Source organism: Notamacropus eugenii, chromosome 1 (genome assembly GCF_028372415.1).
Source record: "Notamacropus eugenii isolate mMacEug1 chromosome 1, mMacEug1.pri_v2, whole genome shotgun sequence".
NCBI lineage: Eukaryota > Metazoa > Chordata > Mammalia > Diprotodontia > Macropodidae > Notamacropus > Notamacropus eugenii.
Window position 1 is genome coordinate 700,314,503 of NC_092872.1, and position 26,490 is coordinate 700,340,992.

At 43.4% G+C, this 26,490-nt stretch overlaps 2 protein-coding genes across 7 annotated transcripts in view; both read left to right on the top strand.

Annotated features, from left to right (window-relative positions):
- The window catches only part of LOC140519956 (uncharacterized), a 119,537-nt gene that overhangs the window by 59,821 nt on the left and 33,226 nt on the right, over positions 1 to 26,490 (top strand). Inside the window, exon 4 of the mRNA XM_072633523.1 lies at positions 13,284 to 13,570. Coding sequence (XP_072489624.1) covers positions 13,284 to 13,570 — 287 coding nt within the window. The remainder of the gene's footprint in view (positions 1 to 13,283; positions 13,571 to 26,490) is intronic.
- Positions 14,106 to 26,490, top strand: part of COX4I1 (cytochrome c oxidase subunit 4I1) — an 83,471-nt gene continuing 71,086 nt past the window's right edge. For 2 of the 6 annotated variants that reach the window (XM_072636242.1, XM_072636247.1), the window contains exon 1: positions 14,106 to 14,109. The gene's annotated coding sequence lies outside the window, so the exon portion shown is untranslated. The other 4 variants (XM_072636239.1, XM_072636245.1, XM_072636241.1 and 1 more) reach the window with 4 other exon arrangements.

A 26,490-nucleotide genomic window follows, 5' to 3' on the forward strand; every position in this document is an offset into this window, starting at 1 on the left:
CCCAACTTCTGGGATAAGAACTCACTGTTTGACAAAAATTGCTGGGAAAACTGGATAACAGTGTGGTGGAAACTAGGCACAGACCAATGCCTGACACCGTACATAAGAATAAGGTTCAAATGGATACATGATCTAGGTATAAAGATTGATACTATAAACAAATTAGGGGAGCAAGGAATAATGTACGTGTCAGATTTATGGAGGATGGAGAAATTTCTGACCAAATGAGATAAAGAACATTTGAAGTGCAAAATGGATAATTGTGATTACATTAAATTGAAAAGTGTTTGCACAAACCAACCCAATGCAACAAAGATTAGGAGGGAAGCAGAAAACTGGGAAAGAATTTTTGCAATGAGTGTCTGTGAAAAAAGGCTTCATTTCCAAAATATATAGAGAACTGAGTCAAACATACAAGAATACAAGTCATTTCCCCATTGATAAATGGTCAAAGGATATGAACAGGTAGTTTTCAGAGGAAGAAATCAAAGCTATCTATAGTCGTATGAAAAAATGCTCTAAATCACTATTGGTTAGAGAGATGCAAATCAAAACAACTCTGAGGTACCACATCACACCTATCAGATTGGCTAAGATGACAAAACAGGAAGATGATAAATGTTGGAGAAGATGTGGGAGAGTTGGAACACTATTTCATTGTTGGTGGAGCTGTGAGCTGATCCAGCCATTCTGGAGAGCAATTTGGAACTATGCCCAAAGGGCTACAAAAATGTGCATACCCTTTGACCCAGCAATATCGTTTCTAGGACTATATCCCAAAGAGATAATAAAAATGAGAAAGGATCCCATATGTACAAAAATATTTATAGCAGCTATCTTTGTGGTCACCAAGAACTGAAAATGAAGGGGATGCCCATCAACTGGGGGATGGCTGAACAAGTTGTGGTATATGAATGTAATGGAATACTATTATGCTATAAGAAATGATGAACAGAGAGACTTCAGAGAGGCCTGGAAAGACTTATGTGAACTGATGTTGAGTGAAAGGAGCAGAACCAGGAGAACTTTGTACACAGCAACAACCACAGAGTGCAACGAATTTTTCTGGTAGACTTAGCCCTTCACAGCAATGCAAGGACCTAAAAAATTCCCAAAGGACTTTTGAGGCAAAATGCCTTCCACATCCAGAGAAAGAACCATGAAATTGGATTGCAGAATGGAGCAGACCATTTTCTCTTGTATTATGCTTTGTTTTGTTTTGTTTTATGGTTTCTCCCATTCATTTTAATTCTTCTCTGCAACATGACTAAGGTGAAAATGTATTTAATAAGATTGTATGTGTAGAATCTACATAAGATTGCATGCCGTCTTGGGGAGGGAGGAGAGAGGGAGGGGGAAGAATCTAAGATATATGGAAGTGATTGTAGAAAACTAAAAACAAATATATTAATTAATTCTTTTAAAAAAAGAAAAAGTATTCTTCACTGATAAGGAGAACATCCTCCTATCACACATCATGGCCCATCACCTGCAAGAGGTTATTAAGGGATGGCCCTAAGCTTGAAGATCAGAGAACAGGGGGCATGCCGAGTGTGGAGTCTGCACCAGAGACAGGAAATTTACCCTCAGGATCACTGGAAACAGCCTCAAAACATTTAGTCATAGCTCAGGCTTTCAGCCGAGCCAACTGTGTCTCTCTGGGCCCCAGTCCTTCATCTGAACCACCTCTGTGAAAACAAGAAGGTGCATCCAGGGCTTACCTTTCAGACAGGATAACTTAAGTCCCATATTTTCATTCTTTTAGCCTGGGATAGGCCTCTGCTCTACTGCTCCTGTAAGGAGAGAAGCAGTTAGAAAAATCTCAGAAAGAATAACCATTTCTGCTAAGCCACCATAGTTTTGTATTAGAAGGAACATGTGTTTCTTGCTCCCCTTCGGTACAGATCCAAATTAGTACACAACAGGAAGTTGTGGTGTAAAAGCGCCACCCCGAGAAACCACTGAGTGATGTCACAGAGCCTGTGACTACATCTGCCTTCAGTTTCCTTAAAGAAAAGAGAGAGAGAGAGAGAGAGAGAGAGAGAGAGAGAGAGAGAGAGAGAGAGAGAGAGAGAGAGAGAGCGTGTGTATGTGTGTGAGCACCCACACAAAAACTTTCAGGGCTATCAAAGCCAAATAGACTGTCACACATGTGTTTGGGCTGTGCTTGGCTGCCTGAAGTGTGAGTGAAGGCCCTTGCTGGGTAGATAAACACAACTCTCTCTGGTGCTTTGGACCCCAGTCTTTTCAAGTCTGAGGGTCCCTTTTTTAGGTCAAAAAATTTCTCAGATACCCAGTTATTCTACTGGCATGTGCTGATTGAGAAGCTATGTAATGGCAAAAAGCAACTCTGAATTGAGTAATGCTTTCCAATGAGCGTTCACTTTATTATTATTAACAACAACAATAACACCATCTACACACTTACAAGAAAGTTTTTGGAACTGTCAAGGACTGATGTAATTTCATCAATTTAAATCATATTAAGGAGAGGAAGCATTACCATCTATTTGGCTGCTGCCCCCTAAGGACCAAGCGAGTTTTCCATTGGACTTGCAGCTGAAACTTTTCTGTTCCCTCCATTAGAATGTGAGCTTCTTGGGAGCAGGAACTGGCTCCCTTTTTATTTATATGCCCTGTGCTTAGTACAATGCTTTGAGCATAACTTAAAAAATATTTCATTCATTCATTCATTCATCTTGCTGATGGCATCCTTAGTTTAAGTCCAAAGGCTGGTGTAGCAGAGAGAGTAATGGCTTTGACATCAGAGGACCTGAGTTTGAAACCCCTCATTGTCCTTTCTTTACTAGCTGTGTGACCTTGGGCAAGTCACTTAGTCTTGGTTTCCTGATACACACACACACACACACACACACACACACACACACACACACACACACACACCACAAAGGAGGAATTATAGATGATTTCTAAGATCTCTTCCAGTTCTATATGTGTGATTCTATTGTCTTGAGGAATTTATGGTTGGCAAGTATTGATGCCTGCTTGCCCCCATTATATGCCCCTCCACTGTTCTCTGTGTGACCCTCAAGTTTTATGGATGAGACATATTATCTAGACAGGGAGGGGGAAGGAACAAGCATTTATTAAGCACCAGGCATGGTGCTAATGCATTACAGATATCTCATTTGATTCTTACAACAATTTTGTGAGATAGGTACTATTAGCATCCCCATTTTACAGTTGAAGAAACCGAGGCAGATATAGGTTAAGTGACTTGCCCAGAGTCACACACTTAGAAAAGGAATAAAGCCTGGTTGTCAGTCTGAGCTGGAAATTGGGAATGTGTCTAATAAGTAGGCACTGGAGATCAGATTTGAACACGCATCTTCCTGAATTCAGGTCCAGTGCTCTTGTCTACCTGTTCACTTAGCCACCTAGCCAGGCTTGTTTAGTTATTATATCACATTGAATTTTTTTGAAACTAGATGAAGATCTAAATGACAATGCTTGACAGACATTTGGATTTTTGGACCCCTTGCAATAAATCCCTCACTGGTCCAACACCCACAGGATAGGAAACGTTAGTCTAACAGAGTTTTCAGATGAGGGGATCAGTACTTCTTCACTCAAGGAAGCACAGAGGAAGTCATCGGCCCAGGGCTGGTCTGAAGGGAAGATCACAGGACCTGGAGCACAAAGGATCTTTCAAGGGAAGTGTAGGGGAAAGAGTGATGGAAAGGACTTGAGTGTCAAGGAAATGTGATTCTCCACTAAGCTCTAAGGTTTGTCAACTCTAAGGTTTGTGTGACTGTGGATTAGATAAAGTAGTTCACTTCTCTTGGCCTTCTCTTCCTCATCTGAAATGTGGAGATCATACTTGTACCACTTTCCTTGCACATGAAAAGCAAATAAGAATATACACATATATGTGCATTTACATGATGTACATGTAATGTAGATGTATATGTAATGTATGCACAAATATATGTAAATGTGTCTATATGTATGTCTATATGTGTGTGTATGTATATATATATATGTATGTATGAGTGTGTGTATATATGTATATGTGTGTATTGGGCATGAAAGTACATGCTTTTAATTACTATTCCTGGAGAGGCTGAAACTGGTGGATCACTTGAGCTTGGTAATTCTGAGTTGCAACAGGCTCCCTCCAAGAGTTCACACTACTTCTGGCACCATTATGGCCTGTCTGAAAGCAGGGGCCACTAGGCTGCCTCAGGAGGGGTGAAGGACTAGGTCAGAAACAGAACAGATCAAATCCTCTATGCCTGTCAGAAAGTGGAGCAAGCCCATGAATGGCTACTGTGCTTCTAGCTGGGTGATATAGGGAGGCTGAGACTCAAAAGAAATAAATTTATAAAGGAAATAACAACAACAAAGAAACAAAGGAAAGAATAAACGAATAAACCAACAAATGAATAAATGAATAGAAGTAAAAATAGAAAAATATAGTAAGAGGAAAGGATATATTTAAATAGCCCCTATTGTGTACTAGGCATTATGCTACATCCTTTTGGCAAATATTATCTCATTTGACAAAGTCACTTGTGATGCTAAAGACTGCTCTATGAATGTGTGTTGCTGAGTGGCATAGAACGGAGGAGTGCTGGATTTGGGAGTCAGGAACAGATCTGGGTTCAGATTCTAGTTTTGACACTTACTGGCTGTGTAACAGTAACCTTGCCCCTCTAGATCACTGATGTGTCTGCTGCGAAGTGAAAATTGTAATAACTGCCAGCTCTCACTTCCCAGGGTTCTTGGGAGGAAAATGCTTACCAAGCTTTCGAAGTGCTAGTGAAAAGTGAGACATGATTAAGCTCTATTAGTCATTTGCACCTCAGGGGAGTGGATTTATCAGTGTTTTTTTCTGACAGTAAAGAGATTCTGATCAGAAGGAAGGTGATTTGAGAAAAACTGTAGGGTTGTTTGGTAGAGGCAGTTGCTTAAGTTTTATTTGAACCTCTAGACAAAGCCTGACTGAGAGAGAAATCTAGCTATCCTGTTCCCACGATTTAATGTTCTGTCTCCACCCCTAACTCTTAAGGCTCAGGGTTAGTGAGAATAAGGTCCTAGCCAGATTCCTTTTCATTTCCCTCGAGTGAGAAACACTGATTCCTTAAAAAAAAAAGTCTCCTAGACCAATGGTTCTCAAGTTGCGTGTTGCACCACTGTGAAAATTATTGCAAGAGGTTTGAAAATCCATATGTCTATCAAAGCTCTGTCATTTCAGTGTTCATCTAGCCCCCTAATTGTAGTGTGACATTAAAATAAGTAGGCAAACATTCCTTTATCCTGAAAGGGATAGATACTTTTGGATAAATCAGAGAGAAAGAGGTCTTGGAACTAACTTTAAAACCCAAGGCTCTGTAGGGCTGAAGAAAAGGAGGTCATCACCCCCTCAAATTGCCCTCCCTTCTCCACAAGCCTGAGAGACACTCCCTCTCTGAGCCCCCTAGAACAGCCCCTTCTGACTTTTACTACTCAGCGATCCCCTTAGGCATTTTTTAATTTTCCAGGGGGCTAAGTGACAAAGCAGAGGAACCATATCTTTGAAAAGCTCAAGAAACATGCAGAAAGAAAAGAGGGGCAGTGGGTAGCCCAGGGGAGCCATGGTTGGATGCCATATTTTATCTGTACCAGGGATAAGCCCTGGAAGAGATTCTGATAAAGGATGGCTAACAGGCCTATAAAGCAAGTTGAAGATTGGAGACACAAGAGTGAAACATATTAGAGTGCAGGGGCCAGAGTAGCCCTAACAACTGTAGGATGGGGGAGCTTTAAAGGGAAGTCCATTTTGTATCCTATATACACCAATCAGGGTGCTCTCTGTGTCACCCAAGTACAAATCACCAATTAAGAGATATCAGAGAGCTGATATACCCAAGAATGGAAACCATCCATTCCTACTGGCTACCAATCCTTGCCTTCCACCACTGCATCATCTCCAGACCTGGACTCTGACAGGAATTATGTTATATTCTGCCCCTAACTGTATCTTCAGAACCTTCCCCTGATCCCACTCATTTATTCTTGGGCTCTTACCTCTACCCCAAGCTTGGTGAAAGAACATTATTACATCAATTATTCTCTGAAGGCATTGTGGGAGAGGCCTAGAGTTCATTTGTTGTTAATCAGCATTGAAGCACTGGGCTAAAGAGGACAAAGGAAGCATCAGGGTAGAAGTTAACTACGTTCAGGAAGAGGCTTATGGAAAAAGGCTTCCAGATACTCAACTTACATCACAGGAGGTGGTCCTGGGTCCCATTAGGGCAGCCACTTCCACCTTGACAAAAAGCCAAGCTGTCTAACGTACTGTGGAGGTCTTCTAAATATTTAAAGAATCCCAATGTGAAAGGACTAACGTCTTCCTTGAAAAGTGGTCAGCAAAGTGAAATTTCACGGACTGAGTCTTATACCCTCCATTGACTTCGAAACTGAAGGTGCCTTCCCATGGGATTACCAGTTGAAAACTCTTAGGTAAGAGCAGATTTTAAATGAAACTCCCCATTATGCTGTATCGGATGGCCCAGCAGTCCAGACGCACTCTAGATGTCCTTTGAGGGGTAAATGACCACTTTGGTAGTCTCAAAAAAGCTATATGGTAGCTTTAATATAAATTTGTACGTAAAAAAAATCCTCTAAGTCAACAAACAAGCAGAAAATGGCAGAAGTGAGACTGAAATTTCCTCCTCAGGATGCTATATATAGCCTGTTGCAGGTTGGAGAAGTCAGTCCTAAGGTGCTACTCAAGTGACCTTGTTAACCAGACTTTTGATATTAGCGATGAGGGAAGTCAAATCATCATGGACAAGGCTGTGAACAGGAAAGTGCACAACATCAAGGCGTCAGGGAAATGCTGAACACGCATGTTTTCGGGTTATACATCTCCAAATTGTGAGTTTCAATATACTGAGCTCGGTTACTCATAAAAACAATAGCTAGAATTTAAGCTTTGCAAAGCACTTTACGTATGTTAATCCATCACAACAACCCTATAAGGTAGGGGCTATCGTTACCCCACCTTTTATAGACGAGGAAACTTGGAAATGGAAGATATTACATGACTTATCCAGGGTCATATAGCTGGTAAATACTGGAGACACATTAAACTCAGGTTTTTCAGACTTCAGGAACAGAGTACATTATTATAATAATACCTCACGTTTCTAGAATGTGTTCAGGTTTCCAAGACCCTAATCTATTGTTAGACAAGTTTTAAGGAGGAGGAAACGGAAGCTTTTCAGAGGCTTCAAGTCTCGGCTTGTATTAGAGAGTCTCTGAGTCCCCTTCCTTCTGTTGTGGTTTGGTACACTCTCCAGGGCCACCCAGCTGCTAAATGCCAGAGCTAAGGATCAAACCCGAAGTCTGTGACTCTGATACCACGCTTCTTCCACACTACAGAATAATAACTGACATTCAGAGACTGTTTTCAGATTTGTAAAGTGCTTTTTTGGTTTTGTTTTGTTACAATAACCATCAAATGTTCAGACTAGAAGAAACCTTAGTTAGACCACTAGATATTACTTATGTGTTTGATGAGCAGAAGGAAATGTAATAACATTTCTTTTGAGGTGTTATATCCATAGCTTTTTGCAAGCTGTGTAGTGAGATGAAGGTCAGGGTTCTAGCCCTAGCAGACCTTAGATGAGTCATAAAATCCAAGCATGGGAGAGCTAGACGGGGTTCTCTAAGATAGTGGGGTCAAACAAATAGAAAAGGATCCCACTGGGTCTCCTACTGACTGGGAACATCACAAATTAACGTCATCTATGCTGTCCTGTGTTTGTATTTATTTAGTCAAAACATTTCCTAGATGCATTTCAATTCAGCATGCACTTGGTAGTTTTGAGGACTGCATGCTCCTGCAGGCTGCAATATCACCCAGTCCAACCCCCTGATTTCATAGAGGGGGAAACTGAGGCACCCAGAATGAGGAATTGAAATCTGAATTCTTTCTACTCTACTACCTGGCTTTTATAGGCCATGCCATTTCCACTGTGCGTCTGGGTCCTCGGCTGCTCATCTGTTAAATGAGGGGATTTTACCAGATGGTCTCTAAGGCCCATTCCAGTTTTGTGCTCTGTGGTTCCTGTTAGCTCCACTGTCCTATGGTTTCTATGAGTTGATTTTCCAGTGGTTGGGATGGATGTTCACCCAGCATCCATAGCTGCTACCAAGCTGAAGGATGGAGCTGGGTGGATGATGCTGCCCTCAGGGTTAGGCCTTCAGAGTGTGGCCTCTGAAGCAGAGCAAAGCCAACTGGCCCATGCAGGACGGAATGCACCCCCATGTAGTACAACCAACAAGGCTAATGAATGATAGAGATTGTTCTCAAGTAAAGGCTTAGAATGACACCTTGGCATCATGGGATGAATGTTGCACTTGGCTTAGAATCTTGCCTCTGCCCTGTACAACCATGCAACCAGAAGGTAAGTCTTATCCTCTGGAGGAGGCTCTGTCTCCCATTTTGTAAAACGAAGGGATTGGGTAGGTTGTTAATTTTTTGTGTGTCCTGGAGCCTTGGGCACCCTGGTAAAGCCTATGGACCCCTTCCAAGAATAATATTTTCTAGATTCACAAAATACATAGAATCACAAAAAAAAAACAACCCAAAAACCAAAAAACCCAACCATATTGAAATACAGTTATCAAAAACCCCCCAAACAATCTTGGATTCCAGGTAAAGAACCTTATGTTCTTAGGTGGTAGAATGGGTGGAGTATAAGCTTGGAGTCTGGAAAGCTGGAGTTTGAATTCTGCTTCAGACTCTCCCTCCCTAGCAATGTGACCACAGTCGAGTCACACGTCTATAAAATGGGGATAATAACAGCAGTTACCTCACAGGGTTGCCATGATGATCAAACAAGATAACCTATGTAAAATGTTATCTATATACATGCTTCTGTTCTTGTTATTCTCCTAGATTTGCTCTAAGGTATCTTCCAGGTTGAGGGTTCTAGGATTCTGTGACTAATGTTATGCATAAGCCATCTTTTAAAAAAAAATAATGTATTTTTAGTTTTCAACATTCACTTCCACAAGATTTTGAGTTTCAAATGTCCTCCCACCTTTCCTCCCCTGTCTCCCCAAGATTGTGTACAATCTGATATAGACACTATTTACACATTCACATTAAACATATTTTCACATTAGTCATGATATAAAGAAGAATTAGAACTAATGGGAGCAACCAAGAGAAAGAAGAAACAAAACAAAATAACAAATGAAAAAAAGATCAAATAGTGTGCTTCCATCCACATTCAGGCTCCCAAGTTCTTTCTTTGGTTGTAGATAGCATTTTCTATCATGCATCTTTTGGAGTTATCTTAGGTCCTTGCATTGCTAAGAAGAGCTAAGTCTATCAAAGTCAGTTATAGCACAACGTGGCTGTTACTCTGTATGTAAGCCATCTTGATGCCTTATGTGAGTAGTGTTATTCAGAGGTCATCTTGAGGATCCAAGCTTATTCTGGGGGTGGGGAGGGGGAGGAAGCACTTTTGGGCTGTTATCTCTGTTTTCATAACAGCAGGTGATCACAGGGCAGCCTGGGCCTTCAGATGGAGGCCAAGCTGCTGGAGAGACAGAGGCCCCAGAGAAAATCTCTGTTGGCTTGGCTGCTGGAAGTCTGGCAACTTTTGCCATCGAGTTTCCTACCCTATAAAAATGAAATTTTGTAGAGAGCTACAAGTGTTAGAGGGTTTTCGTCCCCTTTGGAATCTCAGTTTATTAAGTGTTTACTAGTAACCACTGAGGCTCCTGCTTTTGGGTTTTTTAAATTCCCCTAATGCAAAAGAGGCTTCAGATAAATCTACTTTCTATTGAAGGAGTAGGCATTTCAACACTCATTTCTCATTTCAGGACCCTGTCTTCTCTCTGGGGAGAGGTTAAAATGGGCATCATAGCTCTCTACAATGTTTTCCATATCAAGAGTATCTATGAGAAGGTCCAAGTGAAAACACATCTTCAGAAAAGCTAATTGCTGATGACTTTGCATCAGCCTGGTACACCAGAATCACAGGGCTACCAGCCTGGGACAACAGAGATAAAAGAGGCTTCCCAGGACACACACACACACACACACAGAGAGAGAGAGAGAGAGAGAGAGAGAGAGAGAGAGAGAGAGAGAGAGAGAGAGAGAGAGAGAGAGAGAGAGAGAAAATATTAGGCAGAGTTAGAAAACAAACAAAATAAGACCAATCCTGGCAATCTCTAGCAGTCTGCTGTCTCCACTATCTATTGGCATTCAGATGCTGTTTTCACAGATATTTTAGGTTCACTTCCATGGTGACACTCACATTTAAAGGCATTGATGAATGTCAGAACTGGGAGGGGGTCTTAGCATATGGAATGGCACAATAAGAAGGGATGTTGGAACAAAAAATGTTAGGGTTGGAAGAGAATTCCGAGGTCACTGAGTGGAAATATTCTATTTTCAAAAAGGAAACTGAGGCCCAGAGAGGGGACTGAATAAAGGGTAGAGATAAAGCTAGAACCCAGACCTTCTGACTTCTATTTCCTGCCGTTGCAACTAAATACTTCTTAGATTAGAACTTAGACGGTGCTTCTGACTTAACCTCCTTCTCTCCTTTTGAAAAGAGCTTCCTTAAGGAATGATGGAAGCACACACAGACACACACACACACACACACACACACACGCACACACACAGATAGACAGAGACAGAGAGAGACAGAGACAGAGACAGAGAGAGAGCATCATGGATGACAACCAGCTTGGGCCCTTTGGAAAACATACAACTTCCTCTTGTAATAAAGTCGGAAGTCCTACCCTGCTTGTTAAAGGCTGGTTTTTCATATGCTGTTGACTGTAATGCCAACCTTCATTATCTCCCTAATACAAGCGGGCATCTTTCAGCCTCAAGTCCTTGCAAAACTTCCAGAGGGGACAGGTAAGTGGTCCTCGCCAAGGGTCCACCATGCCATGGTGTTCCCTTAGCAGGTTTTTCAGGGTGTTAAGGTAACTCAGAAACCAAGTGTGCAACAGGAAACCAAAAATAAAAAAATGTTCTTTGTGACTTCCAGCCCTATAGGAGACTTCTGTGACTTCATGTCTACACAAGTGAATAGAAAATAAGCATTTGTTGAAAACAGATGGTGACTTTCAAAATTTAATCCTGTAGTATGGGGGGCAAGGATGAACCAGTTGACCTGGGCTCTGCCATTGAACTGACTGTGGGACTTTGGGTGCTCCTTTCTCTCTGGGAGTGGCCAGGATTGATTTTTGATGTCTCTTTCTACAAGTCTAATTTCTTTTTTTCCAATATCCATGAGAGAAAAGGTCTCACCTAAATCCTCCGAATGTAATATAAACCACTCTTCCCTCTCAGTACACTTGTCCTCATGGAAAATATTAGAACAAAGTTTCATATAACATGCTTAATCTGCTATTCGGCATGTGGGAATACACTTGCTAAGAGATCAGATTAGACTGGATGGACTTTCAACCTCGTTGGAGCTGGTGGGAAGGAGGCTTTCCAAAAACACACAGGCTCTTTTCCCAGGTCTTCCTCAGAACAAGTACATGGGGTCTAGGGATGTTGCCAGACTTTTCTGTGGTCTTACACTGTGCAAGTGCCCGGTTTTCCATGACAAGTAAATTTAACTTTTTGAGCTGTGAGTGAGGGCAAAGTCTGAGCAGAGGAAAACACTCAGAACTGAGATTCGAGAGACCTATGCAGGTCATCGAAACTTGCTGAGTTTACTCATCTATAAAATGGGACAGGTAGGTGGCCCAATGGATAGAGTGCTATGTCTGAGGTAAGGAAGACTCATCTTCCTGAGATCAAACTTGGCCTCAAACACTTACTAGCTGTGTGACCTCAGAAAGTCACCTAACCATATTTGCCTCAGTTTCTTCATCTGTCAAATGAACTGGAGAAGGAAATGGCAAACCATTCCAGTATCTCTGCCAATGGAATCATGAAGTGTTAGACGTGACTGAACTGAAATGGGGATGAGAATAATTGTGATACCTCACAGGTACTGAGGGAAGAATTCTGTAGATCTTAAATCACTTGAAATGAGAACAGCAATGAGTTAGGATCCTGGCTCAACCACTAACTAGATGCACTGCTTTGGGCAGGACAAGTTCTCTCCCAGGCATCTCAGCTTCAAATCCAGCCTCAGACACGAGTTGTCTGACACATTGGCTAAGTCATTTAACCTCTATCTGCCTCAGTTTCCTCAACTGTATGAAGTGAGATAAGACTGGTAAAGTGATTAGAACATGATAAATGCTTTTTCTCTTCCCCTCTTCCCTTCAGTTTCCCAATCTTTCAGATGGAATGGGGCTCAATGAATTTTAAGATCGCTTCTAGCCTGTAACATTCTACTGGGGGTCCCACCTCCAAGCCTTCTCAGAAATCGGATTTTTTAAAATTATGGTTTTGATTCTTTTTTTTTCAGTAATAAGAAAGCTGAAATTTGGAGGGAAAACTGTGATATAAGAAGGGGGGAACACTGGCCAGGGAGTCAAGTTTGGATTAGACTCCTGGCTCCCCTCACTTCATCCCACGCGTTGGTTAGAAAAGTCCTTTGATCTCCATTCTCTCAGTTTACCCATTTGTAAAATAAAGAGGTTGGACTAGGTGATCTCTAAAGTGTTTTCCAGCTGTAATATTCTATGATTCTAACTCTAAACAGAAAGCACTTTTCCCCCTTCTTCAATTAAGGCAAATAGAAAATTACAGCCCGCAAAAATGAAAGGGACATTGGGACATAGAACGTTATAGCTGGAAAGGGTCCCCAAAACAAAACAGGACAGAGCTGGGAGGGCCCTTATAATTTAATTCCACAAGCATTTATTAGGCACTTACTGCATACAAAATGTAGGTGCCATCAATCCAGACAAAAATGAAAAAGCAAACCGCTACTTCCAAGGAGTTTACAAGCATAGAAAAGAGAATATTGGCGCAGGAGGAGCCTTAGAACATAAGAGACAAAAAGGTAGCGCTAGAAGAGGCCTCGCAGGATCGTCCTTTAGAGACCCAGAGATTTCTTTTTTCCCCTAAACACCTTTCGAGTTCAAACAGCCACAAATACTTGAGTGAGTTCCCCCTTGGACTACAAATACATCTGGCTGCACAAGGAGAGTACAAAGCCACAAATGAATTGCATCCTAAATGTGAAAAGCCCATCTTAAGAGAAAGTGGTGTCTCCCAAGGATTCTCTCTCCACTCCATCCCCATCTCTTCTGATTTCTACTCTCAGAAAACACATTTTCATTGCTAGTGAACTCCTGCCCAGAAATCTGCCGGTGCCCATTCTTTTGTCCAGCCGCCGGGTGAGCAAACATACCCGCCCACAAGGTCCCAATCACTTCGGCCCGAGGCGGGCCTGCCAACTTAGAGAAAGTCTTCAGGGCAGGGAACTGGAAAGTTGTCGTTTCCTCCAGCTCCAGCTCTGCCATGGCCCAACTCGTGGGTTCCTCGCTCGGGACCTCGCAGCTTCCCCCACTCCCTCCTTCAGACTGAGGGTTTGGGACCGAATCCCGGAACCGGGGGACGTCAAGGAGGGCACTTGGAGATCCAAGAACTCCAAGAAGCCTGGACTTGGGAAAGCAGGTAGAGATATGCACGGCTCCCGGCCCCCCGCGCTAATTCCGGGGAGCCAGAAGGATGCTGATTCTACAATACAGCGCGCGCGCGCGTGGGTATGTTTGAGTGTGTGTGTGTCTAGGTCGGGGGGAGCGTCCGGGGGCCAAGGGGAGGGTGCGGATGCCCTTGGGGGGCACTACCTCGACTGGGAGACAGTTTCCCCCGAGGTTGGCCGTCCTCCCGGGGGATGCTGGGGAGAGAAACTCACCTCCTCCGGGGTGTGCCCGCCTCCGGGGTTGCCCGCTCTGGGCCCCGCCGACCCCAGCCGCAGCCCCGCTCCGGCCGCCCCGAGCACTTCGCTGCCGACGAAATCAGCTCGGCTCATCGCTCCAGGTCCGGAGGGGTTCGGGGGCGGTTGGCAGCCTCGCGGCGGCGGCTCCCCAGCGCAGCTCCGTGGCTCCGCAGCCCGGCTCGGTGTAGCCTAGCCCAGCCCTGCCCTGCACCGCCCGGCCCGGCTCAGCAGAGGCAGCGGCCGCGGGGCCACGAAGGGAGAGCAGTGGCGGCGGCGGCGGCGGCGGCGGCGGCGGCAGCGCGGAGCCCCAGCGCCTGGGCGAGCCCGGGGGGTGTGGACCCGAGTGATTTGCATGTTTCCCTCTGGTCCCACCTTCCTGATTCACCTATAAATCACTGCTGACATCAGGCCCGGGACGTCGGGAGGCTCTCGGGCGCCGCCAGCCAACCCAGTGCAGTCCAGTCCAGCCCAGCCCTGCCGGACCGACTCCCGGTCCAGCCTGCCAGCTCCCTGCTTCGGGGGCTGCTCCGGGGACTGGGGTCCGGCAGGGTCAGGCTTGCGGGCTCGCCAGAGGGACTGCTCCCCCTTCTCGGCCTCCCTCTCCCTCCACCTCTCTGCCGTTTTTCGCTAATCCTACTCCCTTGGAGGAAGGCGCAAGCCCCCCAAATTGTCAAGCCCAGTTTTCCAAGCTGAACCCTTTTACCGAGGGATTACCGAGAGTCTGGGACTGGACTTGGGAATGCCACGTGTGGGAAGCAAACAGTTCTCCAGAACATTGCGATTGGGCTGGGCTAGAGCTTGGGAGACGACGGACAAACTCAGAGATCACAGGATTTTGATCAAGAAGGGACCTTAGAATCGTCCCACATCCTCATTTCACAGAAGAGGAAGGCCCCGGGGCTCCCTGGGCTACCTATCAGTTATACAGGGAAACAGGACCTAGCAGTCTGAGAAACCTATGGTCAGATCCCAACCTCAACGTTGGGGACATCGAGGTTCCCTACGAACCTGGGGTCGTTTTAGAGAACTGGAAAGGGGCCTCAGAGACCAAGTAGCTTAATTTACATTTGTGGAAACTGAGGCCCAGAGAAATCAAGTGACTTACTTAAGAGGACACAGCTAATAAAGGGCCTGAGACAGGATTCACACCCAGGTCTTCCTGACTCCAGATGTACACTCTACCTCAAGAGGCTGTCTCTCATGAAACTGCCTCTGAAGGCTTAAGTGATTTATTTGCCCAAGGTCACAAGGGTGGTGGGTGGTAAGTGGCCAAGTCAGGATTTTGGGTCCTCTGCCTTTAGATTCAGTCCTCTTTGGGTTGATGCCAAGAAAATGCTTGTAAAAACCTTTAAAAAATGCTATAGAAACCTAAGTTGCTGCTATGTTAGTAATTAGAGAGCCAGAGCCCAGCTATGAATCGTGCCCTTTGGAGGCCCAATCCAAGTGCTTTCTGGGTTATTAGAGGAGGTGGCTCTTTTCCAGGAAGCCTGTCCCAGAAGTACCACCCCCTTCCTCCTGGATCACATTGAGGTTCATTGGTTGGAGAACTGGGGTGGGGTGAAAGCTTTGAGGCTTCCCAGGGAGTTTTAATAAGGATAGTATTGATTCACATTAGAGACTGTTCACAAGCAGATTGTTTGCTTTGTAGAGTATGTGCCTTCTAACTATGATACCTGAGAAACAGTTCTATTGTAGTTCAGTCATTTTCAGTGGTCCCTGACTTTTTGTGACCCCATTTGGGGTTTTCTTGGCAGAGATACTGGAGTGCTTTGCCATTTTCTTCTCCAGTTCATTTGGCAGATGAGGAAACTAAGGCAAACAGGGTGAAGTGACTTGCCCAGGGTCACATAGCTAGGAAGTATTGAGACTAGATTTGAACTCAGGTCTTCCTGACTCCAGGCCCAGAGCTGTAAGACTAGGGACAAATTGTTTAACTTTTCTGTGACTCAGGATCACAGATGTAGGTAGAGCAAAAAGGGACTTTAGAGGTCATCTGGTCCAACTCACTCATTTTACATATGTGGAAACTGAGGCCTGGAAAGGGAATGGATTTGCCCAGTCACACAGGTGGCAAATTGTACAGTAAGATTTGAACTGGGACTCTTCCAATCTCACATCTTCTTTCCAATGCATTTCTCTGCCTCAGCTGTAAAATGAGGGTAATAGTAGCTGTATGTAGTAGCTACCTCACAGGACCATAAGCCTCAAATGAAATAATTTATGCATAGATAATGTATGAGACAACATATAAATGTCAGTTCAGATTATTTGTATAGTTTCATGATTATAGTATAGGTGAGGTACAAGGAGAAATGAGAAAAATGAGATTCCACCATGGCCAAGGGCATTCTAGCCATGTGTACTCCCATTTTTTCAGGGCTTGGCTGCACAGGTGACAAACAGGGTCAGGAGGAGGATTGGAATGGGGGATGGAGGGATGAATGCCTTTGGCTTGCTCCCTGTGGTACTGATGTTTGGGGAGTGACGAGGTCAAGGGGGCATTTCTATTTCACATTTGTGCAATGTGAATTCCGCTTGGAAAAGTCTCTGGGGAAATGTAAGCAATGTTTCTTTTCCACTTGCTTCATCACTTATAGGTTTCCAGGAACACGATCAATGCATGCATTTTCTGGGGACTTCCTTTATGGGTTTCTTTGCAATGCCCTGCACAGAGTAGGTTCTTAGATTGTAATTAAGTAGAATTGAACTGGATGTCCCCAAGAGATCATAAAAATGGGAAAGGGTCCCACATGTACAAAAATATTTATAGCAGCTTTCTTTGTGGTGGTTAAAAACTGGAAATCAAGGGGATGCCCATCCATTGGGGAATGGCTGAATAAATTGTGGCATATGAATGTATTGGAGTATTATTGTGCCATAAAAAATGAAAAAGAAGACTTCAGGAGGCCTGGAAGGACTTATATGATCTGATGCTGAGTGAAAGGAGCAGAACCAGGAGAACTCTGTGCATAGCAACGACCACAGTGTACGAGAGTTTTTCCTGGTAGATTTGGAACTTCGTAATAATGCAAGAACTTAAAAAAATAATAATAATTCCCAATGGTTTTCTAAGGCAAAATGCCTTCCACACTCAGAGAAAGAACTATGGAATTCATTCACAGAGTGTAGCAGATCGTGCGTGTGTGCGTGTGCGTATTATGTTTTGATTTGTTATATGATTTCTTCCATTTATTTTAGTTTGTCTACACAGCATGACTATAGTGAAAATGTATTCAACAGGAAAGTATGTGTAGATCCTATATAGAATTGTATGCCATCTTGGGGAGGGAGGAGGGTGGTGGGGGTTAGGTTTGTGGGGGGGTTAAAATCTAAGTTTTATGGTAGTGATTGTAGAACATTAAAAAAAATTAAAAAATAAAAAACTTAGCATTAGAAAAAATATATTGATCTAAAAAAAAAAGAATTGAACTGGATGGTTAGGTGACACAGTGGATAGAGCATTGGACTTGGAATCAGAAAGACTCCTCTTCCTGAGTTCAAATCTGACCTCAGATTCTTACTAACTGTGTGACCCTGGGTAAATCACTTCACCCTGTTTGTCTCAGTTTCCTCATCTGTAAAATGAGCTGGAGAAGGAAATGACAAACTATTACCAAGAAGACCCCAAAAGAGGTCATGAGGAGATTGAAACAACTCAACAACAATAGAGAATTGAACTAAATTTCAGACTTCACTAAAATTTTTTCAGGTCTGTTCCTGGAACTTACCTTGGATATGATCTTCCATGTTTATAGAAAATCTAGGACCTTCCAACTTCAAAGATAATGTTGATTTCAGATTATGGATGACTCCTAGACCTGTGCTTTAGTCATAAAATAACCTCTCAACCCCTCATTGTTTCCTAAGAGATTTTTTTTTTTAGGGAAAAATCAAACAAACGAAAAACAACTTTATAGATGGTGAAGTAGGAGGCGATGTGGTGTTCAAACCTACCTGTGTGATCTTGGACAAATCACTTCACTTTTCTGTGCCTCAGTTTCCTCATCTGTTAAATGAGCAGTATGAACTGGGTGATTGTTCAGGTCCTTCTCAGCTTTAAATCTATGATTACATAAACAAAAGAGAAAATTTGCATTCTGTGGAAGAAGTCTAAGGTTTCCTATAAAATATCTATAGCCTCTTTCTCCTAAGTACTCAGATGAGTTCCTCCTCTCTTCTAATTCTCTACCCAATAGACCTGTAGGGTAAAAAATGGAAAGGAAAGTGCTCTTGGCTTCATCATTCAGATGGGAAACTGAGTCACTCAATAGGAAAATGGCATGGGGATGAATCAGGGGAAGTGCTATTTGGAGCTAGAATGGGTGTGGCCAGATACCACTTTCAGAGCTTTGGCCACATTTTGAGTCATTCCCCAAGATGATTTTGCAATCTCTTGGTTCCTTGACCTTAATTAAGTCCAGAGGTGAAAGAGCCTGTGTTTAGCTGCGAGACTGAAATGTTTTAGATGATGATGACAATGATTCAGCCAGGATCATGGACTAACTTTAAAGAGAAGGGAGGATGGGGCCAGTGGATGTGGGGGCAGGGCAGGACTTACTTCACTTTGGTCCTCCCTTTTTCTCTCTCTCTCCTCCTCCTCATGTGAGGTTTGCAGTTAAAATTCCATTTTATGGATTTCCTCGAGCAGACATATGTTCGGTTAGATGGGCCAAAGCAATCCTATCTCCACCCTAACCACTAAAAAGGTGATACCAATGATCTCTCTCTTTCAATGGTGACTCCCTTCCCATGGGCTGTCCCCACAAATGGCATCCCCAAAGGCCAAAGGCAGGGATCTGGTAGGAAATGTTGGGAAGTCAGTTCTCTAACTTGAAGTGTGTGTGTGTGTGTGTGTGTGTGTGTGTGTGTGTGTGTGTGTGTGTGTGTGTGTGTGTGTGTGTGTGTGTAGGGTTGAAAGAGGATGCTTAGCAGTATGTGATCTGCCAGGTCACAGGTAGGCAGAACTGGACCAGACTTTTAAAATCATGCTATTCTAACTCTTTACTTTTTAGGTGGAAAAATAGATCGAGAAAGTACATGCTTTGCCCATCATCAACTGACTAGGATCATCAGGCTTTGATGTTCTGAAATAATAGGATATGTGTGTGTGTGTGTGTACATATGTATATGTACAAATATATACATATGACACATACATATATACATATACTTAGATGCACATGTATGTGTGTACACACACACATATACATGTATATATACATATACATGTGTGTGTATGTCTTTGATAGCTTCTTATCTGCAAACATGCTGCATCCCCTCTATAAGATGTAAACTCCTGGAGGATGGAGGCTGTTTTATTTCAGCCTTTCTTATCCCCAACACCTTGCCCAAAGTAAGTGCACAGAATAAATGTCTGTTAAACTGAGTGGGCATTCTCACTGTACCTCTTATGGGTGTGGGTCCTGGGGATCAGCAGCAGGCCCCCCCCTCTCCATGTCACTATCTTACCTAGATCTATCTTGTCTCATAGAATTGCAGACCGTTGGGGGTCTTAGAAATCTCCTTGTCTAACCCTTTCATTTGCTAAATAAGGAAACTGAGACCCAGAGAGAGGATGGAACAGAGCCAGTAACCTTAAGGGTTGCTCTAGATCTGAAACGTTGTTAGAATCAATGGCGGATGCAGGATACACACTCCTAGCCAAACCTCCTCCTACTGCAGCTATACTCTATGATCCTTAAAGGCAAGAACCCCGTCTTCTCATTCTTTGTATCCCCAGCAGTTATGAGTCTCCCAGTATGTACTCATAGAAGGTATTTCATCATCATAGCTAACATTTGTATCGGGCTTACTGTGTGCTCCAAGTACCATACTAAGTTCTTCACATTGTTACCTCACAACAACATTGGGTGCTTTTATTACCTCCATTTTACAGATGAGGAAACTGAGGCAGACAGAGGCAAAGTGACTTGCCCAGAGTCACTCTAGCTAGTAAGTGTCTGAAGCTGAGTTTGAGTTCAGGGCATCCTGCATCCAAGCCCCACACTCTATCAACTGCACCACCTCATGCTGTCTGAATTAAAAACTGACAAGAAACAAATCCATTAAAACCCATTGTCAGTGGAGAAAGTCAGAGTCTGATTCAATACTCAAGAGCACCTTGCATTTATGTTCTGCATCTTCCCAAGGAACTCCAAACGTCTTAGGGCTATTGATTGAGCCAGATTCTTAGTCCCTTGCGTGTAAGGCAGCCCCAGTGGTGAATTAGGTGCTGGGGATGTGGATTACCTCTTTCAGACCACTTGGGGACCATTTATTTGTGGAGCAGAAGAGGCCATTAACTAGTTCATCCTCCAGAGAATATTTTTAAAGAAATGCTCCTAGGTTGTCTGGCATAATAGGAAGGAGGATGATGGCCACCCTACGTGGTGAAAGGGAACCAGTTAGTGCTATTTTGTTTTGGGGTCGAGGCTGAAAATTCTTCACAATTCTTCCTTATCCTATCCCTGGCTTCTTTGCCCTGGAGGCTTCTGGAATCCTGCAGCCCTAACTCTGGGAAAAGACTGGGTCTTTAGGGTCAACTCCACCATGTTTTCCTTGCTCTCAGAGGAAATTAGGTTAAAGAGTGAAATCCAGGAAACCTGAGATGTATGCTCATGGTATTGAGGGACATTCTCAGCTCTGATCTGGTATGGGATAAGAGATGGCTGATTAGTGGACTGATTATGAGCTAGAGGTATTCAGCTGGCATTCACTTATTATTCTGCACAAAACACTGCAATAGGGACTGGAGATCACAGAATCACAGATTGAAAACTAGACAAGACTCAGAGGTCATGTTAGTCTAGCCCTCTCTTTTTTACCGAGGAGAAAACTGAGGCCCAGATAGATAAATGACTTGCTGCTGGGGGGGTCACACAGCAGTAAATGACAAAGATGGGATATGAGTTCATGTCCTCTTCCTCCAAATCCAAGCCACTGTATATTGCACCAAGACTAAGTTTAGATAAGATAGCCCCTGCCCTCTTACAGTCTAGCAAGGAGATAAGACAAAGAAGACTTTAGAGAGGGGCAAAATTATTGGGATGGAATCTGAGAAGAGATCAGTGAAGGAGCCTTCCTGAGGAGAAGTCCTAAGGTCACTTGACTGAGCATCCGTGTAGTTCAGTGGAAAGAGAACTGACTATGGAATCCTGATTCTACTACTTAGGACTCGTAGGGCAGGGAATAAGGGAAGAGAATAAGCTTTTATATAATACCTGCTATGTGACAGGCACTGAGACAAGGGCTTTACAAATAATTATCTCATCTGATCCTCTCGAAACCCTGAGAGGTAGATGCTAGTGTTATCCCCATTTTACAGATGAGGAAACTGAAGCAGACAGAAATTCAGTGACTTTCCCCAGGTCACACATTTACTAAATATCTGAAGTCAAATTTGAACTCAGGTCTTTCTGACTCTAGGCCCAGTCTTATTTATGTATCTACCATCTAACCCTAGCAAGAATGTTCATCATCAGCATCCCTTAGTATCTCCATGTATTCCTGGGCTAGGTCTTGGGAGAGGCAAATGTTTAGTTTCTGCTGGGTTTCCTCCAGTCAGTCAATCAGTCAACAAACACTTACAAAGCACCTACTAAGTGCCAGGTATTGTGCTAGACTCTTGGGATACAAAGTCCATCCCTGCCCTTGGGGAGTTTGAGGGGACATAATCCATATGTACAAAAAAGATAGATACTGGGTAAACTAAAGATAATCTGCCTGAGATTAGGGAGGACCAGGAAAGGCTTCTTGAATAAAATGGGACCTTTTTGGAGACTTTCTCTTCATGTAAGATAGGGGTGAAAGAGGATAGAGTTACAAAAAACATCTAAGTGATGTGAAGTGAGAAAGAAGGGAGAAGGGGGGTTTTTAGCAAAAGGTCTCGATTTTTTGAGAGCAGTATAAGGCAAGGTTCTTAGGTGAGAGTATGAGGGAAGGAAAGCCACAGGTTTAAAGAGGGATGGAAAGGTTTGAAAGAGCTTCTGTGGAGAGTGGGCTGGTGAGTCAATTAAGAAGCTGCCTTACTGCAGTGAGAGCCCAGTTGAAATTATGGAACATAAATTCATAGAGGGCCCAGTTAGAACAGTTGTGCAATTTCCTCCAGATTCATTAAGGAGTTCATTCATTAGTAGGAGTGAAGGCAGGGGATGGTGGGAATAATCAATGACTGTGACTTGGCAGGGCAAGATTGGTAATACCATAAGGGGCCAAGGAGGAGTAGGTCACTGGAAAATAGGGAGTTGAAAAACAGGGATGGTTAGGGTATTTGAAGGAGTATTAATATGTATGCTGAAGTCCCCTCCTATGAGAGCAGGAATTGGGAAGGAGAGAACATTTGTGAGTCAGACACTGAACTCAATGAGGAAAGGAGAGTGTTCTGGTGGTTGGTAGACAACAGCCACGAGAATCTTGATTGTCTGGTAAATATGGATTGAGTGCCCTTTAAAGGAGGAGAGCGAAAACTGGAAATCAAGGGAATGCCCATCAGTTGGGGAATGGTTGAATAAATTGTGGTATATGAGTGTGATGAAATACTCTTGTGCTATAAGAAATGATGAACAAGAAGACTTCAGAGAGGCCAGGAAAGACTTATATGAACTGATGCTGAGTGAAAGGAGCAGAACCAGGAGAACTTTGTAAACAGCATCAATCACAGTGTTAGAGGAATTTTTCTGGTAATCTTAGTACTTCATTGCAATTCAAGGACTTAAAAAATTCCCAATAGTCTCTTAAGGCAAAATTCCTTCCACATCCAGAGAAAGAACTGTGGAATTCGATCACAGAATGAAGCAAACCATTTTCTCTTGTGTTATGTTATGTTTTGTTTTATGGTTTCCCCCATTTATTTTAATTCTTCTATGCAGCATGACTAAGGTGAAAATGTGTTTAATAGTAATGTATGTGTAGAACCTCTATAAAACTGCATGCTGTCTCAGGGAGAGAGTGGGCACGTAAGGAAGAAGGAGGGCGAGGGAGGGGGAAAAAGTCTAAGATATATGGAAGTGATTGTAGAACACTGAAAACAAATAAAATAATAAAAAAAAATGAAGGAGGAGAGTGATGATGGTAGTGGAAAATCCTGGAAATGGCAATGAGGAACAAGGATTATTCTAACTCTCCAATCTGGACCAGTTAGGGGAAAGGGGAATATGAATAAAAGTGCAGCCAGTACTGGAAAGGGTGTCATCAAGAGAAGTGAGGTCTCAATGAGAGCCAGAAGATGAATGGAGCAGTGAGGGAAAAGTTTAAGATGACAGCAAATTTGTTACCTAGAGACCACACATTCCAGAAAGCAGCTGAAAGGGGGAAGCTCCAGAAGAACAGAATCTTAGTTCAGAAAGAAGGTTTGATGCCGTTATTAGGGCTTTAGAGAGGAACTGAACATTGTTTGGGCCTTTCTAGACCCAGAGAAGAGACTCAGACTCACTGAATGTCTGAACTTGGAAGTGACTTCAAGGGCCATCTGGTCTCACTTCTACTTGACCAGGAATCCTCACTACACCAACCCCAACAGGCTTCCCCATGAAGATTTGGGAAGACCTTACTAGTTTTCAAGGGATCCTGTTTTGCTTTTGTACAGCTTTACTTTTTAGGAAAAATTTCCCCTCCCATATCTATCTGAATTGTCTCTCTGTAGCTCTTTGTCACTGCCTCTGGGTTCCATCTTTCTTTTGTGTCCAAGCAAAGACAAGTCTAATCTTTCTTCCATGTGACAATCCTTCACAGGGGCTATCTCAGGGGGATAATACATGACCAACCACATTGTTCAAGAAAAGTAATGAAGACTCTCTTCAGAGCTAGGGGACCCAGGTATGATGATGTGTTCAGGGCCAGTAAGGTACAGCTCCCTGTATTCTGGTGACTTACAGGCTTGTTAGGGAATTAATTATGTTAAGCGCTAAAGGAACACTAGAACAGATGAGAAATTTTTATAGCAACTCAGAGGAGGCAAAAGATGACTTCCTATTGGATAGGTCAGTAGGGGGGCTTCCTGGAAGATGTGAGAAATGAGTTGGATTTTTACAGATGACAAAGATTCTGATAGTTGGAAAGGAAGCAGGATGGCTATGCCTAGCAGGGAAAATGGGAGGTGGAATCTGGGGCCAGTAAGAACGGTCTGATTTGGGCCAAGGGGGCATGTAAGGGAGTAGTGAGAGAAAGCTAGAAAGGGAGTTTGGGGGCAGAATGCCAGCTCAGGAGCGTGGAATCCATGACAATGGGACACTGCAGAAGGTCTCGGAGTAGTGGGGCGAGTAGTCCTCATGCCAGAGCAGACCCAGCTCCTTGGATGACCGTCCCCAATCTCCCCTTTTCAGGACAGAAAATCATCATAGAAGCTACTTCTCTGTCAGGGGTCTGTTAAGAATGTAGCATCTGTGGCAGTCAAATGATTTAGTCAGTGGTGTCAAAATCAAATAGAAATGAGGCCTCAAAATCATCCATCAAAATCTTCCTTATTGAGTTAGAAAACCACACATTAGCGCTATGTCCTATTCTGTTTTTTACTTATTTTGTTAAATATTTAGATTTTACACTGTAATCTGTTACATTTACATAATCCATTTTTAGTCTGGTGTGGGTCACACTCAGAAGTGCTGCTGGTTTGCCCCTACTTAGGTGATCAGGCTTCTACCTCTGCCTTGAAGAATCTGGGAGGGAGAGAGGGTTTTATTCTCTAAGAAGAATCTAACCTAACCTAAGAAGGAATGTTTTAGAAAGAATTTGTATAATTGTAAGAAGTCACGAAATCTTATTTTCTAATCCAAATATCTGTCTTGACTTTGTGTTCCTGGACAAACTGAGCCCCACAGGCTGTACCTTCCATATATGTAAAATAAGGAGAAAAACACATTACCTAACTTCGAGGTTGAACACAAAGTGCTTTGGAAGCCTCAAAGTACTACGGAAATGTGAACTCTGCCTTAGCAGTATGCTGAAGGTTAGAGGAGTATCTGTCAAAGATCAGAATGACCTCAGGAAACTCAATCAATCACAAGCCACTTATCCTAACAAGCTCTTAATTATAGGTGTCAGGGACTGTGCAGAACTGTTAGGGATAAAAAGGAAAGTAAAAACAGTCTGTACCAACTCATGGTCTAATGTGGAGACAACCTTGGCCTTTGGCTTCTGCTTCTGTAAAATGGATTGTTTGGAGGAGATGGTCTCTGGAGTCCCTTCCCTGCAGTCCCTAAGGTCTCTCCCCCAGTAGAATGCATTCCTGGGTCTGCCCTGCCCAGAGGGTGGTATGATTTGGGGCAGAAGCGGAGTGACTGGCACAGCATCGAGTCTGGCTGGGTGCACTCCAAGATAGATTCCTGGTGCCAGCTCTGAAGTGTCTTGAGGAAATTGATTTGTTGGAAACTGACAGGTTGGGGGAATGTGATCGAAGCTTGGGAGGAGGGTTCGCTACTGTCCTTGGTATCTGGCCCTTGCAGGTCCACTCAGAGAGTAGAATCAGGCTTCATAATAATGCCTTGTGCTTATATGGTAGAGAACTTCCACCCCAAAACGTGGGAAACTTTGTAGCTGAGCACTCAGTCAGCTTCTGGTTAGGTTCAAGCTCAGGGTTTGAGTTGGGGGAGTTGAGGTTCAGTTTTCAGCGGGTCCCAAGCTTTCTACCAAGTTCTTCAGAGTCAGGTGGTACAGGGGATAGGTCTCGGGATCTGGAGTCAGGAAGACCTGAGTTCAAATCTAGCCTCAGACACTTAGTAGCTATGTGACCCTGAGCAAGTCATGTAACCTCTGCCTGCCTCAGTTTACACAACTATAAAATAGCCCTTAACTCTCAAGGTTGTTTTGAGGCTCAAATGAGATCATATTTGCAAGTTTAGCAGAGTGCTTGGCATATAGTAAGTACTATATTAATGGTCTTATGCAAAAATATTCATTGAGCATATTAATATTTCATGTTAAGTAAGGAGACCATGCCATGTCATCAGCTGGCTGGACTGGTCATCTGTGTCAGGCTAGCCAGTGGTAGTTGTAATTGTTAAACCATCAGTTGGATGGCCTGATGTTGGTTGGCTGATCACCCACTCAGTGGCAGAAGAACTCAAGAGAAGTCACCCTTCCTCTCCCTTTCCAATAATGCAATTCAAGAAGCAGGCAGGGAGCACGAGTCTGAAGCTGAAGAGTACCTGTCTACTCTGGCTCCAGATCAGCTGATGCTCTGGAACCCTCAGACTGCTCCAAGCAGATTAGACTTATGATGGCCATAGAGGGCAGCATTAAGGTCCAATGGGGAAAATGTTGCAGAGATATATTTAAGCTCTGTGTAAAGAAAACCTCTTAACAGCTTGAGCTGTTCAAAAGTGGAGTGGGCTGCCTGTCCCTGGTCAGAGTGAATTCCACACTGGAGATTCTGATGGGATGTTAGAGAAGGGGATTCAGTTAAGTTATAGTTTGAACTATGGTCCTGTTTAACTTTGAGCCTCTGTGACTATAACTTCCTTGGCTTGTCCTAAATAACTGGGGGCAAGGATAAAGGACTTCCTAGCCATCTGGGGTCCAGGCATCACCAAATTCACCAAAGAAAGAGGCTATAGACTTGACTGGTAACAAAACCAGAGAGAAAGAACTGGGAGAAGCAGCAGCAGCATCAGAGAGTGAGAGCAAAAAAAGAAAAAAAAAAGAGGAGCTGAAGGGAAGAAAA